The sequence below is a fragment of the Mirounga angustirostris genome, unplaced genomic scaffold (assembly GCF_029215605.1).
Source record: "Mirounga angustirostris isolate CCGP_5_RB_7025 unplaced genomic scaffold, mMirAng1.0.hap1 SCAF_3, whole genome shotgun sequence".
Taxonomy (NCBI): Eukaryota; Metazoa; Chordata; class Mammalia; order Carnivora; family Phocidae; genus Mirounga; species Mirounga angustirostris.
The window spans coordinates 138,554,420-138,573,881 of record NW_026991711.1 but is presented as its reverse complement, the minus strand read 5'-3'; the positions used below and the strand labels follow the sequence as shown (position 1 = coordinate 138,573,881).

General features: G+C 41.6%; 1 protein-coding gene across 17 annotated transcripts in view; it reads left to right on the top strand.

The window, feature by feature from the left end:
- Nucleotides 1-19,462, top strand: part of CHN1 (chimerin 1) — a 225,779-nt gene that overhangs the window by 26,961 nt on the left and 179,356 nt on the right. For 4 of the 17 annotated variants that reach the window (XM_064586711.1, XM_064586710.1, XM_064586712.1 and 1 more), the window contains one exon: nucleotides 5,637-5,832. The exons of 12 other annotated variants lie outside the window; for them this stretch is intronic. In XM_064586711.1, coding sequence (XP_064442781.1) covers nucleotides 5,814-5,832 — 19 coding nt within the window. In that variant the 5' untranslated portion in view covers nucleotides 5,637-5,813. Of the gene's footprint in view, nucleotides 1-5,321; nucleotides 5,501-5,636; nucleotides 5,833-19,462 lie in introns of those variants that run through there. One more of the 17 variants, XM_054506139.2, reaches the window with a different exon arrangement.

Below are 19,462 nucleotides of genomic sequence, written 5' to 3'. Positions count from 1 at the left end.
AATTCTCACCCAGAGTTCATAGCTATTTAGCTGATTTATAACTCGCAATGTAATCAACTTGAATAAGTCATCTTATTGTGGACACCCACATTACCCAGAAGAACCATGGCCATATTAGGGATATTTGATTTGCAGCCAAATCTCCTTATACCCTCTTGAAAACAAAATCTGGCAGAAATCCAGCTGCTCAAGTCAAATAGACATTTAGCTTACACTGTGCGTTAGATATGCCTGGTGACCTCAGAAAAACACACACAAATGGAAATGCTGGCTTAAAGTACTATAATATGATTAGAGTTCAGACAAAAACTTTTACTTGACGGCAGCCATAATTGCTGCACTTTTAGCTAATGTGCACTTGAAAATGTATTTGCTTTTAAGCCTATAAAAAATTCCAAAAGATCGCCTATACTATTTACCAGGAAATAAGTATTCTCTTAAACATGTATTGAAAACAGACCTCTTTTACCCTTTCTTTTTCCTTGGCCACTCCAAACCAGTGGTCATTTTGACATTTCAAAAAAATCCTATCACAAAGTTAAAAAAAAAAATATATAGGACCCGTGGCATTTAGAAGGTTCAAACCTAGGACTCATAGTAATACCTATGGTCCCATCACCTATTGGACTAAAATTTCCTCTTCAAGCTGAGCAGTTAACAAGAAATCCATTATCTTGGGTCAGGGATAGAAGACCTCTATGGCCTGATTTTGAATTTCAGTTTCCCTTCCCTTCATACCTACACACACAGAGCCTTTCTACAAACACTTTCACTTTGGAAGTGATATAATAAGAGCTGAACAAACACTGCTCAGTAATATACAATTCCAAATCTGTGCCTAATGAGCCAAAAGCCACCTCCCCTTTTAGCATAATTTTGGTGGGATTATTTTCTTCTACTTCATAAGGAACACTGCAGGGGAATGGAGAAAGTTTTCAATTCTTAAGGATTCTTATGTATTTTTCAAATTTTACTTCATTTCTAAGATCCACAATTGCTCCTATGGATATAATTTAGGCACCCTCTGGTGGTCAGTAGAACACAACTAACTCTCCTAAACATTACTTTGAATTGTTTAAGCTGAAAGGCCAAATTTATAGTTTATGACCTAAATTTTTTTTCTTGAGTAGTTTTGTCAACTAAATCTTCACATTCAACGCAAATATTGCTTCCATTACTTGTATGTAGATGCCTTGCCCTATGAAAGTGCTATTTATCAGTCATGAAATGCCAAGCAAATATTAGGTAAGATATTAATTCAGAAAGATAAAGATTACTTTATCTTCAGAAAGATAAAAGTGGGGGACTCATCCGGATTAGGGGAAACACTACTAAAACATTATTAAAAACATTAAGGAAAACATTATTAGGAAAACATTATTAAAAACAGACCAAATCCACTCTAAGCACATTCACACTATGGCAATAAATACCCTGGTAACATAAATACAGGACAGAGAGAATGTTATAATTGTGATTATTTTAAATAAATAATTTAAACCTTAGTCTGACTGAGGAATAAGAAATGTTTCTATCACATTAGCAGAAATATGCTCTGTGAGTTTTTCTCCAACAGCAAACTTCGGCACTATTTTGGGAACAGTGCTAAAGAACTGGTATTCCTAGTGTTTAAAGCTGTGTTGACATGATAAAGTGCTATAATTTCAACTTGTTATCGTGAAGCAGAAACCGCCTCATTAATTTCTGCTTCATTCAAAACTGAGGAACAAATCAATGTTTACCAGTGGGAACAAAGCTAAATGAGTAACAAAAAGAAAACCCAAAACACTTGCAATATGTCATTAGTTTAAAATGTAGAAAAGAATTTTAAAGGGCTGCCTAAATTCTGTTTAGTCCACAAAACTTACATAAAAATAAGAAACTGTTTTAGTAAATTTGACATAGATTGTTCAGTGCATACTTTTCATTTTAATCCTGTTAAACCTGAGAAGAGAATATAATAATTATAACATTAGTGTAACATACTGCAGATGAAATCAGAGTATCGATATTTTAATAAAATATGACTTCTTTACTTTACTAGGTCTTTATGAAAATGTAACCTATGACTCAGACTTACCAGATATACCAGCACCTTAAATATACTGAATACATAAATGATATATTGAATATTCAAATAAAAATATCTTTTGTTTTATCCATAATCCAGTTAACTTAAATATTTTAAAATATTGCAGAATGACAGCTAAACCTAAAAAGGACCTTAGAGATAACTTAGTCCCATCCCTTCATTTTACAAATGAGGAAGAACCAGAAAAAGTAAAACATTCATCTAAAAATCTAACAAATAACAGAGCAAACAAATCCACCCATTCTAGGTGTTTCTTGTTAGGCACAAAATTGAATCTTTGAATGAAAACATAAATGTTTTAAAAGTCAACTCATTCTTCACCCTTTTAAATAAACAGTCTAAGGTAACACCCATAATAATCATCCCCAAGTGGTTAACGCCCTTCCTTACATTGAATCTGTGGCTGAAAGGCATTTGCTTTATTTCCAGCTAGGTGAGAAAAGCAACACTCTCTATTTCTCGTTAGATAATACAATAATATAAAAATCAGTATTATTTTCAAGACATAGCACTTTGATCAAGTAAGTATAGAAAGCATTTTGCTATTAGGAAGTCAGTTGAATCACTTGTGGAAAGCTAGATGGTTAAAAAGGGAAACATAGTAACATTGGGCTGTATTGTTTCAAATAGTATCCTAAAAACCTCTCTTGGGAGAGGTGTCTGTGCGTCTGTGTGTCTGTGTGTTTTGGGTGTGGGAGTGCCCAGACTTGTATAGAAAGGAGAAACGGAGGGAAGAATGTCCCCACCTGAGCCTCCGTTGGATCTATCACTAAGATTCAGCTGTGTGAAGCCACAACTAGTGGGTGCAAAACTGGTCTGATAACCAAAGCTTGGCTGTATAATGGGAGCGTGAGTCTGACCACAGGATTGTTAATTTCTCTCTGCTGCGCACGATAAGCCCCCAGGGGCCAGCGAGAATTACCAGCATACTGAGCTGTACCAGCAAAACATTGATGCTCTGGTACCTCTCTAAAGAGAGTTTCACAAAGAGAAGAGAAAAGCACTTTTTCTCTCAACCTGATTGGACACATAGTTCTAAGTTGAAGAGCATGTGAATAAAGACCCTTTGAGACAAAATTGAGTTTCCCAAACTGCAAGAAGACCCAAACATGCAAAATGACTGAGGACAAAATACTCCCCTTGCCACTCTGCTTCTAATACTAAACAGATTTTTCTTTTTAAATTCAAACCATGTATTCTCTAAATTGGTGGGGGATGGAGAGTGGGGGAGGTGGTCAGGGAGAACACCAGATGCCTCAGATTTTCCTATTAGTTCTGCCACTAAAAGGTGTACACATTTGGGAAAATCTTTTGACCACTGGGCCCTCAATTTCCTTATCTTTAAATTAGGGGAGTTTGGTACCTTCCTGTTCCAAAATTCCATGCTTCCATGTGAAAAATAAAAAATTTTAATTATAAATGTAAAACTTTCTGAGATTACAAAGGATATCTGGGTGCCTGAATAGGCCATAATCCCCCTGAAATTTGGTGAGTGTATATATGTATGTAAGCATTTTCCAGGAAGAGGGACAGTATCTTTATCAGAGCCTTAAAGGGAAATTAAGTTCCAAAAAAGGTTGAAGATCACTGGTTGAGGCAGCAAATGCTGTCTTTAGTTTTGGATTTGTCTGATTGCGTAGCAGATCAGCAGCAATCTTTACATGGTTGTAAAATCTGTCCCACAAAGCCTTCTCGTGGATCTCATTTCTCTTCATGAGCTGTGTGTTTCTAATTTTTCATGAGCAGAAAGGCCATTCAAAATCAAGAGTCCTTTTCATTAAAGATTTAAAACTGTGGGGATTTCAAGACTTATTTTGATATTAGTAGCTAAAGGAGAACCATTTTAGTACGTTGGAAAATTTCAAGCATTCAGCATCTTACACATTTGCCCGTTCATGTTGAATTATTTTACTATTTCTTTTTTCTTGAGTTAACTGACATGAAACAAAAGGCTTGGCTCCTCCTTCCAACGGGCTTTTCTTTTTCTTCTGATGTTAGAGTCTGTTGTGAAATGATGATGAATTAACTGCTGGTTCTATTGGTAGTGGTAATTTTCATTTTTGTAACGATTTGATCCTCAAGATACATTAAGTAGAAGATATTTATATAATAATCTAAAAAGAATTAGTTGAAAATTAGAGAGAAGCAGAAAATGACATTAGGGAGTCTGAGCAACTGTAAGAGGAAAGATGCACGCGGGAAAACATGAGAACCAAAGAGAAAATCTACATGATTAGATGCTGCAACAGTATCCAATCCCTAAGCGAAAGAAGAAAAAGGGGGAATTTCCCCCCCCCCCCGAGGGAACAAACATAGCAACTAGAGAATACTGAATTTTTGAATACACTAAATGAAAACGACACAAAAACATCATAACCGCGATTTTCAAGAACATCTTTCGGCTGATAATCTCAAGGAGTTATATGGCTTTTCGTTAATTAAGGCAAAGACAGAGGCGAGCAGAGAACATCACAGAAAGAAGGATGTTGCCAGTGATTATCAGATAAATGCAAAAAGCTCAGGGGAACAATCTTTTGTGGTATAGGAGAAGTGCCAATCAGTGCGAAACGTTAATTTTTCCTGAGACGATATCAAAGAGGTGTAAAGTAAAAGGAAGAAAATTAGGTTTAAGCATTGGCCTGGTATCAAATTATTTTTAGGTAATCCCTGATGCTTTCTAAACGACTCCTGATTCCTCAGATGTGGCAATCTGATCAGTACTCGCAGTGGCTCCCAAGTCCGAGTGGCAAGGAAGGCAACAGTCAGGGTCTCTGTTCGACTCCAGGCTCCCTTCCCGACTCCCGGAGCTTCAGGTCACCGGCTCCAGACTCTCCGTTAACCCCGAGGGCGCCGGGCGGGAGATTTATCCTCGAGCGAACCCGATCCCCGGATGACCCTGCTTGGGGGACTTGGATTCATGGAGCATCCTCCTGTGACTCTTCCTCTTTCGAGTAACAGCTCCGTTTTTCTCCTCTCCGCGCCTCCTCAAATCCCATTCAAGAAAAATCCCAGGGATTTCAGCTAAAACGCACACCAACCGCGCCCCCCGCCGGGCTCCCGGAGGCCGCCTCCCGGGCGGCTGGGGCGGCTCCTCCCGGCCCGCGGCAGGAGGGGCGCGCGCCCCCGGCCCCCGCGCGCGCCCGTTGCTATGGGAACGCCCTGGGTTCGGCCGCCCGAGAGGGAGGCACGAGGAGGCGCAGGGGCAGACCCAGTGGGAGACGCTATCGCAAGATGGCGTCTGCGAGGCCGCGGGATGCGGAGTGAGCGCGCCCCGCCGGGGGCCCCGCGAGGCTGCTCCTCTCGCCGCCGCCGCCGCCGCCGCCGCCGCCGCCGCCGCCGCCACCGCCGCCACCGCGGCGCCGCCTCTCCGCCTGCCATTGCGCCGCGGCCAAGCCTCCCGCCTCGCAGGTACCGCCGCCCGCGCGCGCGCGCGCTCCGCGTCGTGCACAGATGGCAGCGACAAGTGCCGGCTTGCCTAGGGCTAGCGGGTCTCGCCCGGTGCGGGTGCGCCTGACAATAACGCATAAATAACTTTTTCTTGCAGCGGCCCCCTGCGCCCCGGCCTGCAGCCTCCCCGCGCGCCCGCGCCCCACCACGCCCCTCCGACTCCACGCTGCCTCCGAGGTGTGAGCGCTTCGGGCCGATGCGGTGATCTCTGGCCCTGCCGGGGAGAGCGCGTGGACCGGCGGGCGGCGGCGAGCAGTTGGCGAGCGCCCTTACAATGGCCCTGACCCTGTTTGGTGAGTACAGCCCTTTGCCCGCGCCCCTGCAGGTGGGCCGCGCCCCGGGGCGGGGGCCCGGGGCGCCCGGGGAGGGGACGCGGCGCGCGGTGTCGGGCGCGGGCCGGAGCCGGGGAGCTGGGGCGCCCCGGGCGCCGGGCTTGCTCCCTCGCGCCTCTCCCATTGTTTCCTCTCCAGGCAGGGCCGATGGGCGTGTGCTCCCTGGCCAATTCTGTGCAGGGAGTCTGTGAGGTCCTGGGTGTTTTGTAAACGCAGGATTCTTTAAGATGCCAACTTGGGAGCGAAGTTAGCTGGTTGTTTCCCAACCTACGTTTCTCAAGTCAGTAAATAAAGATCCTGGAAAGTTTATTTATTTTGAACAAGATGTCTGTGCATCCCAGCCTCCCCGGAATTGCCAAATGCATGTGTTGAGTCTTGTTGGATTTTGGGGCGGATTTTTTGGAGACAGTATATTTCGTTGGAAACAAGAATAAGTGGTGAACTGAATATTTGTTACAATGGAAAATGTTTGCTCTAACAAACACGAGAGCAGACAGAAGAAAGTTGGTTCCTGGAAGATAAGTGATCTCGGGAGAATAACTGAGTATTTTAGGAAAGAAATGTTATTTCTGTGTTGTAATTACTGCAACATTATTGTTTCAGTGGTTAAGACTTAAAGGTGTTTTTTTGTTTTTTTGTTTTTGTTTTCCTGGAGGCTATAATGCCAATGGGTTGGGAAGAAGGGCTGAAAAGACACATTGTTTCCTATTACCCAAACAGACTATGGTACACATGTACCTCCCTTTAAGAAAACTCAGTATGTGAAAATTTGGATGTTCAAAGTAGTATGGTATGTACTGATATGAAACTGATAGCTACAACGACGGTCTTGGTAAGTTACAGTATCAAGTTTCCAGTTCGTTTTAATTGTGTCATTTGATCAAGCAAGTTATAGGCATCACATACCACAAATGCTTTTTCATATAAATTAGAGTGAATTAATCTGGAATCAAAGAGTTACATTTATTTAATCATCTTATTTTACAAATTCAGATGCAGGGAGGCTATTTTCCAAGGTCACATGGCCCTTTTGTGGCAAAACTGAGCCTAGAACACAATTTGCCAGTCTGTAGTCTGGGGTATGTTTACTTTGCCAGAATACCCACAGTACTAGAAATGACATTTCATATTTGGTGTTGGTTCTTCATAGGTGCTTTAAAAAAATGTTTCTTCTTTCTCTGAAAGAAATAAAAATCTCACTGCTGTTTTTCAGTAATTTGTGTCTAATCTGCATCATTTAGTAGAGCATTTTTTCTTAAGTGTGGATTTTTTTTTTTTGTACAAAAGTTAAAAATGGTGGAAGACTTGGTTGGTATTTTCTTTTGAAGAAGCATTTCTCTTATACTGTAGTAGCTAATACATAGCAGTAACATCTCTACAGGTAAATTTCCCCTTACCTGGTTTTATTTATTTTTTACTAAATTCATTTTCCTTTCTAAAGAGAGAGTATGTATTTCTAGGTTTGTTTTCAAAGGTAAGGTTTACGAATCAGCCACTGTTCGAATGCTGACATTCTCAGTGAATAAACAGGTAAATTGGAGAGAAACGGAGTGAGGGATAAGATCCTTTCTTTTTTTTTTTTTTTTAAGATTTTATTTATTTATTTGAGAGAGAGAGAATGAGAGAGAGCACATGAGAGGGGGGAGGGTCAGAGGGAGAAGCAGACTCCCCGCCGAGCAGGGAGCCCGATGCGGGACTCGATCCAGGGACTCCAGGATCATGACCTGAGCCGAAGGCAGTCGCTTAACCACCTGAGCCACCCAGGCGCCCGGGATAAGATCCTTTCAAAAGGGTTCCTAAATTATTAAATATTTAACTACTGAAGTAGAGATGAGGAAAGGGAGGGCACGGATTTGACCTCTAGAAGAAGATAAACCACTCCCACCCCTCAGAATGAATAAAGTGTCTTTAAAGTCAACATGTGGGAAAATAGAATTTAATTTACAAAATCGAATTTGGTTACACTTTTTAAAAATATTTCCCTGTTATAAAGGAAAGTACACCTGTGTGCAGAGGCTATTTTTCAGTAATGATAGAGCAGTAGCTGTGCTTAACACCACTCCTCAGGCCTGTCTGTTCAAAATGTAGATTCCTATGCCCCTAGACCCACAGAATCTGCACTTCGAGGAGAAGGGGATTATAAAGGGACTCCCCTGTGATTCTGTCATCCTCAAATTTGAGAACCATTGTATTAAAGATAAAAATACGGGGCACCTGGGTGGCTCAGTTGGTTAAGCGACTGCCTTCGGCTCAGGTCATGATCCTGGAGTCCTGGGATCGAGTCCCGCATCGGGCTCCCTGCTCGGCAGGGAGTCTGCTTCTCCCTCTGACCCTCCTCCCTCTCATATGCTCTCTCTCTCTCATTCTCTCTCTCATAAATAAATAAAATCTTTAAAAAAAAAAAATACGATTGCTCAAATTTGCCCAATTCAGAATGGCCTTTGTATCTATTAAGAGCAGTCCCCGATGGTTAGAAGAAATGGATTTTATTTTAGATAACCATCAACAACATGAGGATTAAGGGTGCTGATCCGCCATGCAGTCCAAAACCTGAGTTTTAACTTTTCACTCCCCAAAAACCTAACTAATAGCCTGCTGTTGATCAGAAGCCTTACTATAAACAGTTGATTACCACGTGTTTTTTTATGTTATATGTATTATATACTGTATTCTTACAATAAAGCTAGTGAAAAGAAAATGGTATTAAGAAAGTCATAAGGAAGAGAAATACATTTATAAGTACTGTACTGGTTTTATCGAGAAAAATCCACATATAAGTAGACCCATGCAGTTCAAATCTGTTTTTCGAGAGTCAACTACTTTTTTTTTAAGATTTATTTATTTATTATTTGAGAGAGAATGCTCGGGGGTGGGGGAAGGGTGGCAGGAGAGGGCCAAAGGGAGAGAGAGCATCTCAAGCAGACTCTCCTCTGAGTGTGGAGCCCTACACGGGGCTCCATCTCATGATCCTGAGATCATGACCTGAGTTGAAATCAAGAGTCAGATGCTTAACCAACTGAGCCACTCAGGAGTCCCAGCTGTACTACTTTTTAACTAGGTCAGTCAGAAGTAGCTCATATCCCTTTATATTTCCTCTTAATAGCCAACTTAGAGCAGAGGAGCACTGAGGTAATAAGGTTCTGTGTGACGGTAGTGAAGAGCAGATAGGACAAACCTAACTAAATAGCCATCAGAGTCAGAGCTCAGTAGAGTTTCTACCAAAGCCTTCCCAACGCAACCACTGCCGAGACCCTACCTTGTGTATCATGGGTGTGTTAGTCGGTAAGGCTAGTGTCTTAAGTCTGTTTGGACTCCTGTAGTGAAATACCATAAACTGAGTGGCCTACACAACAGACATCTATTTCCTGAGGTTTTGGAGGCTGGAATTCTAAGACCAGCGAGCCAGCAGATTCACTTCCTGATGAGGGCCCTCTTTCTGGATTGTGGACATCCATCTTTTTGCTGTGTCCTCCCATGGTGGAGAGATGGGAAAGCAAGGTCTTTGTCTCTTCTAGGGGCACTAATCTCATCATCTAACCTCATTTTCCTTCAAGACATCATCTAACCTCATTTACCCCCAAAGGCCTCATCTCCACAGATACCATCACATTGGGGGTTAGGGCTTCAACATAAGAGTTTATTGGAGGACACAGTTCAGTGCATAGCAGCCAGCAATAGTCTAGGGTTTTTGTTTATTTTAAATTTATTTTTTTATTTTATTTAGAAAGAGAGACGCAAGTGTGGGTAGGGGGAGATAGGGGCAGAGAGAGAATCCTAAGCAAGCTCCATGCACAGTGCGGAGCCTGACTCGGGGCTCGATCTCACAACCCCTGAGATCGTGACCAGAGCCGCAATCAAGAGGTGGGTGCTCAACTGACGGAGCCACCCAGACACCCCTACGGGTTTTTTTTTCTTTATGTTTTATGCTTCCATCCAGGTTTTGTTTTTATCATTGTAAAGAATGTTCTTTTTATAGGATGTTAGTGAAAGTTAGATTCATTTTAAAGTGAGGGGTGCCTGGGGGTGGCTCAGTTGTTAAGCGTCTGTTTTCGGCTCAGGTCATGATCTCAGGGTCCTGGGATCGAGCCCCGCATCGGGTTCCCTGCTCAGCGGGAAGCCTGCTTCTCCCTCTCCCACTCCCCCTGCTTGTGTCCCCTCTCTTGCTCTCTCTCTCTCTGTCAAATAAATAAATAAAATATATATATTAAAAAAAAGAGTAGGAGCCTCTAAAATTACCCAGTACAATTTTACATTGATAGACTTTTAACTTTTTTCCACCTAAGTACGGTGTAGCAACTCAAAATATTTGTCAAATTAAGCTGAAGAGTGAAAACTGTCTTATCTCTTATCTTCATATTAATCACCTTTGCTGCTTAAAAAGATATTTTTAAGGCAAATTCCTGTTTCATCTGTGATAGGAGAACTAGACCCCAGTTTTTCCTGATTTTAGAGTCCCATTTGGGAGTTGAAAATACGCATTTTTGAAGTTTCAGGACTTTGCCAGCATTTTTTTCCACTTTGCAGATGAATACACCTCTCAGTCATCTGCATCAATACAAATAATTTTTAAATCCTCAAATCCTAAAAATTATCCAAATGTAATTCATACTCTGCTCACTCACCTTGCTCATCTGTTCAACATACATCTATAGCAGTGTGCAAGAGACATGGCCCTGTGTTCTTAGAGCTTATATTCCAGAACTATAGTGTATGTCCCTAACTACTTATTTCCAATAGGATTTGTTAGAACTTCCCTGACAGAGAAACACATGTTCTCTAATAATTGCTGGGCTAGAAGGAAAGTCTCAGGTCATCTAATTTAGGACGTTTTAGCTGGTGTACCTAGCAGTACGCCCTGACTGGCCACACCGATAAAGCCCTATTTGACAGAGCTGGGTGAAAAAGCATCCTGCCAGGCTATCCTTTGGCAAGAATGTCTGTCATTTATAGCTAAATGGGCCTGTGGTTTACAGCTCAAATACTGAGATTGGGAACTCCGTTACAGGTAGGCTGGCTGAACCCTGAATAACTCTCTTCTTTATCTGGGTAGAACCGGCTCTGGCAGGGCCCCCTCTCCCTTTTTTTTTCCTTTTTCCTTTCATTTACCACTCACCATCATCACTGCCACTGATCTATGATCCACTACCTAGGATTTCACTGTAATTTCTAACCTTCTTTCCGCAGACTCTGGTACTGCCACGGAAACCTTTTCATTATGCTGCCCAACGCACCTGCCTTTGGGCATCTTTATAGAGATCCTTTGGAGCAGTTAAATGGTAATGGTGCATTCTTTGTGATGCAGTTAGGAAACTTTCTGATTTCCTATGACTGTCTTAGCATTAAAATTTGTTTTTCTTTTTTAAAGTAATCTCTGTACCCAGCACGGGGCTCGAACTCACAACCCCAGATCACGCGCGTTGCATGCTCTACTGACTGAGCCAGCCAGGTGCCCCTAAAATTTGTTTTTAAAAAGACAAATCAACTGCATTTTCAGTATGATTTATTTGACCAAAAGCCAATTTTATAGGAAACTCTACTTGAATAGTCTCTGCTCACATTTTTATTTTTCAGATGTTGCTCATCAAAGAATCTGAGAGGGACTTAACTAAGCAGCAGGGTGGTCCAGTAGTGAGAGCCCAGTTACTTTTCTGAGAAAGTTTCATCTTTTCAGCTGTCATTAAAGTCACCATCCTTATTTAAATACTTGTGCATATTCTCTTACTGGTATCAAAAACTTAGTATTTCAGCTTTAAAATTTTTCTTTTAATGTGTGGAGATTTAGTACTATGTAAGAGAGATAAAAGAATTAGAGTTGCTGTAACTCTGATAGTTACCATCTGGGTACAGTGTAAAAGGAATATTGGTGATGCAGTCTTTTGAGTGACGTCTGTCCCTGCAAGTAACAATCCTATTAGCATCCTAATCTTTGAGGATAGAGTGATATGTATAATTATAAAAATTTGACACATTTGTCATAAGAGTTTCAATTTCTTTATATCTGTAATTGTCTACCTTTTAAAAAATCACCCTTCATAAGAAGACTGTTAGGCATTTTTTTCTTTTTTTTTTTTTTAAGATTTTTAAAATTTATTCATTTGAGAGAGAGACACACCACACACACACACACACACACACGGAGAGGATGAGGGGGGTGGGACAGAGGGAGAGGGAGAGAGACAGCAGACTCCCTGATGAGCAGGGAGGACCCCCAGGTCAAGACCTGAGCCAAAGTCAGAAACTTAGCTTAACCCAACTGAGCCACACAGTACCTGTACACAGTACCCTAGGCATTTTTTCTTACTTGTTTTCTCCATGAAACTTTAATAACAGAGATATACTGTCTCTCTGTTTACACACTGTGTGTATATCTGCTTTATGCACAAAAGTAAGTTTTTTGACCCCCCATAAGCTAGTTTTGCTCCCTTGAAGGCACTATTACCTTCATTGAGAATACGTGTTTTAGACTAAAACGATCATAAGAAAATTAGGGAGAAAAATACTGTTTGGTCATGCTTTGTATTGCAGATAATAGTAGTTTTGAAGGAATGACATTAGTAGAAGTTATACATTTTTTATCAGATTGGATTAACCTAAGAATTAGCAGTTTACTATCATCTTGAATGGCCATAATGGCGATTTCCTTGCCAGGCTAGGGTTTGTGTAGCTTTTCTCAAAGTCCCTCTAGTAATAATAATATACTCTCATATGGGTAATCGATGTTTTCTCAGTCTTATATAAAGTATCGGTAACAGCACCTTTGAAAAAACTTTATTTATCTGCACTGTATAAACTAAATGAAGTCACTGAACTTTTCTGTGCAAACCCAACTCAAGACAAGTCATTGAGCCTGACCTTACCAGTCATAAGTCATTCTTAGATAGAAAATGATTCCCATAAGCTTTGTTTTTTATTTATTTTTTAAGATTTTACTTATTTATTTGACAGAGAGATACACAGCGAGAGAGGGAACACAAGCAGGGGGAGTGGGAGAGGGAGAAGCAGGCTTCCCGCAGAGCAGGGAGCCCTCTGCGGGGCTCGATCCCAGGACCCTGGGACCATGACCTGAGCCGAAGGCAGATGCTTAACAACTGAGCCAACCACACCCCCAGAAATTACTATTTTTAAAATAATGGTTTTATATCCAAGAACCTTTTAGAACTTACACATTTTTAGAAAGTTTTTTTTTCTTTTATTCTCCAAGAAACAAAAAACAAAATAAAAAATTGATAGCTTAAAAATGCCCAAGCCTGTTTTGAATAGTTGTTTTAAATTTAGAAAAGTCAGCACTTCTTGGAAAGAATTAATGCAGACAAGTTGAGTTAGTGGGAGAAGGGAAGATGAGTCAGGCCCCCCGGTGTGGCTGGCTGCTTAGTAGCCTGGCAGGGGGCCACCTCATTGTGTTTCCTCTAGCTGCACTGAAGGTTGTCCTTTCCCTTTCCACTCTAACTTTTTAACCTTTGGATTTCATTGGACCCTATCTATTTCATGATGTAAAACAAGTAGAAGAAAAGATGTAGTCCAAGAAACATATCTCTGCATGGATAGATTTTCATGACCACAGACCCGACATTTCAAAAACAGCTATTTCTTTAAGCTGCTAATCTCTTTTTTTTAAAAAAGGTCTGTTTATTTATTAGAGAGAGAGAGTACATGCTTGAGCGTGTGCATGCTGGTGGGGGGGTGGGGAGGGACAGAGGGAGAGAGGGAGAGAGAAACCCAAGCTGACTCTGGACTGAGCACAGAGCCTGCTGTAGGGCTCGAACTCACGTCCCCGAGATCAGGGCCTGAGCCCAGTAGGTAAGTGGTGTAGGTATCCATTTGCGGTATCCTGACTGAAGTATTTCCCCTGCAGACCTTCCATAGTGAATGAATTTAATACCATTATACTACAATTAAAGCATGGATTCTTAGCATGTTACCTATGAGGAATAACATGCTAGATATAGATACTTTTCTTCATATAGCAAGAGAGAATGATTTTAATTTGTGGACCGAAGATCTTAAAGTAGACAGAGCAAGCATTTGACTGAGGGAGCTGCACTGTAAGAGAAAAGAAAGTGGTGGTTTTTATGTAGAGTGTGAGACACTACTAAGAAGGACCTGAAGGGGGCTGGTGTATTAAGAATAAGAACAGTGTAAAAGCCCAGGGCATTTGGGATTAGGGGCAGGAATGGATAGTACCACAGAGTGAGAGAAGGAAGCAGGAACAAGAGGTGTACTATTTCCTAATTCTTTTCTGAGGATAGCTCTGAGGCTTAGGATGGGTCATCATCTTTTGTGATTTGTTTACTCATCTGTTCAGTGAATTGAGGACCTAAAATGTGCCACATATGTCTTAGTTCCTGCCCTCAAAGAATTTATGTTTGCAGTTGAGGGAGACAGACAATAAAAAATGTACTGTGTGGGGTGCCTGGATGGTACAGTTGGTTAAGTGTCCCATTCGTGGTTTTAGCTCAGGTCATGATCTCAGGGTCATGAAATGGAGCCCCGCATTGGCTCCATGCTCAGCATGGGGTCTGTTTGAGATTCTCTATTTCCCTCTCTCTCTGCCCCTCCCCCCTGCACGCTCACGCATGTGCACTCTCTCTCTCTTTTCCTCTCTCTTTAAAATAAATAAATCTTGAAAAAAAAATGTATAGTGTGCCAGGTGGCTAGTGCTATGAAGAAGTATAAAGCAGGGTGAGGAGATGGGGCTAGCTACGTGGCAGCCTGGTCAGGGAAGGCCTCACAGTTGAGATGGATTTTGAGCAGAGACTTGAAGGACGTGAGGGAGTGAGTCATGTGAAGTGGGGGCATTGCCTAGGTTGTTTTTTAGAGGGAGAGGGAGAGTGAGAATCTCAAGCAGACTCCCTGCTAAATGCAGAGCCTGATGTGGAGCTTGATCCTACGACCCTGAGATCATGACCTGAGCCGAAATCAGGAGTTGGACACTTAACCAGCTGGGCCACCCAGGTGCCCCACCTTGAATCAGTTTAAACATTTGCTTTCATTTATCTTTTTTCTTCCTTTATTATTTTGGATCATTTATCTTTTTTCTTCCTTTATTATTTTGGATTATTATTAATATGTAAGAGTCCATAATTGGAAATTTAAACCTGCCTCTTAGAATTTGGCTAGTCTAACAGTTTACTTTTCTACTCCTCCAGTGGGTCCCCATCACCATTAAGATTAAGTCCAAATTCCCTAGTTTGCATATAAGGCTTTTAGAGTAGGACCCCTGCTTACCTGTCTCTTACTGTCTCCTCCTCAGAGGCTGCTCTTCAGCTGTACTGAACTACTTGAAGTTTCTAGAAGGGATTGCACTCAGTGTGCCTTTGGCACAGTCATTTCCCACGTCCGTCTTTGCACTCACTCTCCTCTACACATCTTGCAAAACTCAGCTTGAATAGTCTTCTCTTCTAAGTAGTCTTCCTTTGTGAGTTAGTTACACCTTTTCTGCATCCATTGTGCCCCATACACATCTCTGGCCTACCACTTATCATGTGGTGATATAGTGGTTAGTAGATGTATTCTCTCATCTTCCCTGTTAGATGAAGCTCCCTAATGCGAAAGCTGTGGATTTCTTGTTTGTATCCTTAACAACCACCACAGTGTCTGATGCATCCCAGCTACTCAATAGATACTTGAATGAATTTTGGATTTTACATTATTGTTTCTTAAATTTGGGAGTTAATTTTAAGGTCTAAATCTATATGATACACACCCTCTACTGTTCATTTCTTTGTTCATTTGTTAATTTTTTTTTAATGCAGTAAATGTGCCCTTATGTCATCCCTTGGTTCCATACTCTAATATGGATTTCCCAAGTGGAAGTTCACAAGGGCTTGAATAAAATGGAAATCTCTCTGGGAGCAGATTCTTTGAGGTTTAACTATAGTATTACTAACCATTGGCAGATGTTTCTAAATTATTTGGCATAATTAGATAACAAATTCCACTTCATTAAACTATTGTTCCTTTTCATTTCAATAGTACAAAGGAATTGCACATAAATTAGCTTGGTTTGTTCACGTTTTACCCTCACGGTAGGGAACATAATCAAACTGAATAGGAATTCAGTATGAAAATGGCTAACTTAACCTTTTAGAGGTCTGAAAATGAAAACATACAGTCTTTCTCCCATAATAATAAATCTGGGTGCTACATAAGCATTCCTATTAGTTGTCATATGTTTATTAGAAGAGTAGATACAAACAACAGTTCAAACATTCATATTTTTAATGGATAAAAGAAAATTTTTGTTATTTATTAACACCTCTCATTATTCCAGAAAGAAATGAGGTGATTTACAAAAAAAGTATAATGCAAGAGGACTGAAAACAATAAGCGTGGGAATTCGTTTTTCTCTGTCTTGTCTCATTTCCTTGTCTTATTTCCTGCTCTCCCCTGGATTGTCTCCCTTACATCACAGCCATGCTTTCCTACTCAGTGTGAGAAAGCCTTTCCTCAACTTTGGGACCCGCTTACGTACCAGCATGAGTAATTGTGCTCCACCTCTTAGTGGAGGGTTATGGAAAGAGCATTCTGTATGCCCCACCGCCTCTTCCTGCATGGCTGCTTACTCCTCAACCCTGTCTACACCATCGCTTCTCAGCCACTGTTTGATTGTAATAGTTTGGTGTTTGGGAATGTCATTCAGCACGGAGAAAATAAAGGCGGGCAGCTCTGAAGGAAAAAACAAATTTCTGACACTTGTTTAAAGAACAAGGAAGACTTTTCTCAGGACTTTCGTGTCAGGTGTCAAGAGATGGGGCTTAACTCTGAATCTGAGAACAGGGGAGGATTTATAGCCAAGGAGCAGGTTGCAGGGGTGTTAGGGGATGGAAAATTATTAAGAGGAGACAAGGTAGGGGGAATTCTTGCCAAACTGACCCAACGGGATCTTAGTGAGGGCAGACGAGGGTGATGAGATATCAGGGGTCGGGGGGGTGAGGAATTTGATCAGATATCAGAGGTAGGAGGATTCTCTCTAAAGCCACTTAGCGGAGTTCTTGCTCAAACGGCCTTGCAGGCCTGGTGAGGCCTCGGGCTCAAGGCCGAGGCTAGTCAAGAAGAGGGCTTGGGGGCGCCTGGCTCGGGTTCGGTCAGGGAGAGCCTCCTGTCACAGCCACCACCTCATGTTCGGCTTCTGTTTGGCCGGAAGTACTTTCTCAGTGAGTAGCCAGTGATCAGTGGCTTCCCTCAGTCCTCATATTTGGTCTTTCTGCACTCTCTGCTATCTTTGACTGCTTCTTTCTTCTTGAAACTTTTTTCTCTTGTCCTCCAAGACACTGTGTTCTCCTGCTACTCCTTTTTATTCCCTGTGGCTGTTCCTCCGTTTCTTCTCTTTGCTGCCTGAAATGTCTGCTTTTGAAGAACCGGCCTCCCTTTCTCACTAGGGAGTCTTCAGGCTTCAACAGTGCACACCGGGTGGGTGATTCCTGAGTCTCTGTCTCCAGCCCTGCCCTGGCACCCCCCTCCAAATCTCTGGCAGGATTTCTTGTGCACTCCAGACGGCACATTCCCAGCGCCAGATCCTTAGCTCTCCTTCTTCCGTCCTCCCTCCCTTGTCTCTGTACCCAGTGAGCTGTCAGCTCGTGCCCATTCTGCTTTGCTCCGGCTTCCATGTCCGTCCCCTTGTCTGCATTTCTGGGGCTCGCTCTGCCCTTCCTTCAGTACTGCAGTCGGTAGCCCCTGCCCCCGCCACCCATTCCAAAGGAATCCCCGGCCTTCTGAATTCTTTATCATTTTATCTACAAATCTCTTGTGACATTTGCCAGTGTGTTCCTTTCACAGTAGTTATGTATCCTTATATCTTTCTAGGCTGATGGTGTCTGTAAGGTGACTCATTCTTTCTTTCTTTGTGCTCACAGCGCTTAGCACAGTGCTTCACACGTAGTAGGTACTCAAAAAATATTTAAGTGAATAAAGTAGTTCTTAAACCATGGTACTTCTGTAGTTTATTTTTTATCTTTTTAGAAGATTTTATTTTTAAGTAATCTCTACACCCAACGTGGGGCTTGAAGTTACAACCTGCATGGAGATCAAGAGTCGCATGTTCTACCAACTGAGTCATCCAGGTGCCCCGGTACCTCCGTAGTTTAACAATTTCCAGGGTAGAAACATAGAGCACGCGTTAATTTTTCCTATGACTTTACAATGTGTTAATCAAGTTAGCAGTAGTAAACATCTCAAAATCTCTCTTATATTGTTTTTGTTGTCTAATTATCTTGTCTTTAAAGGAAGAAATATGTGTATAAATATGTATTCCTGCAATATTGCATGCCAAGGGCAGGACACATCATTTACTTAGGGATTGGTTGCTTTTGTCAGCTTAACTTTTTTGGAAAAGTTTTTGGTGAAATTCTGGTTGAATTTATACTGCTTTATATTCTGTAAAAAAAAAAAAAAAAAGTCTCTTCATCCTTCTTCCAACTTTGGAAGCAGAAGAGAAGGAACACTAAACAGGATCTGCAAACACAGGACTTGTTAATCCAGGTTCATTGGTTGGTCCTTTTAATGTTGTTGGGTGTCCAGTATTCAACTGGAAGCCGAAACCTCCTTCTGGACAGACCAGACTAAATGTAAGGGGAATGTTGGGTACTTCTGGTTTGATATCTCTTCTCTGTTCTTTTAGATCTTTTCAGGCTATGAGCAAGGAGGTGGTGAAGGGATGCCCTTCTTTGTTCCAGCCTCCCTTTTAGACCTTGATGTGTTAGCCAGGTTCACAGGACGTTTGGATATTAGTTCTCTGTTTGTTTATTTATTTGTTTACTTAAAGATTCTATTTATTTATTTGACAGAGTGAGTGCACAAGCAGGGGGAGTGGGAGAGGGAGAAGCAGCCTCCCCGCTGAGCAGGGAGCCCCACATGGGGCTTGATCCTAAGACGCTGGGGTCATGACCCGAGCCCAAGGCAGATGCCCAACCAACTGAGCCACCCAGGCGTCCCAGTCCTCTGTTTGAAAAATGGCTCATTAAGTGTCTTTAAAGTTGCTGAATAGAAGGCACAAAGCAATGGAGTAAAAAGCTCATGCTAGTGATAGTTTTTCAGAATGAGCTGAAACCCACAAAGAAAGATGAAGTCAGTGGTTTATGGAACATTTCACATATTGCTAATAATATTTTACTTAATTGTGAAAAAAAAGTTGGTGAAATTGACTTTGCCACTCCTATAAGTTGTTTTTGGTGATACAGCCTATTTAAGTCTTTGAATGGCATTTGTTAATATTCTTAGGTTTGGATGTTGTAAGGATGCTCATTATTTATGTGTGCAAAATACATAAACATAAGAGCCAAAAAAACAATTCATTTTTTTTTCACTTCATCACAGTATTTAGAAATTGACCAGACACTTTGTTATTTTCCTTGAATGAGGAATGATTCTCAACTTGTCTGTTCCCTCTTTTAGTCGAAATTAAAAGAATAAGTTATTTCAAAAGAACAAGAAAAAGGAACAAGAAGGATTAATAATACAGTAATAGAAAGAAGGAAACAGACATCGCTATACAAGTAGAGAGACTTGCAGAATACTTAGAGGCCTGTCATCCTGAATTTTTCAGACAGATGGCTCTGCAGTTCTCTGGAGGGACCCAAACCTCTTTCTTGCGCCA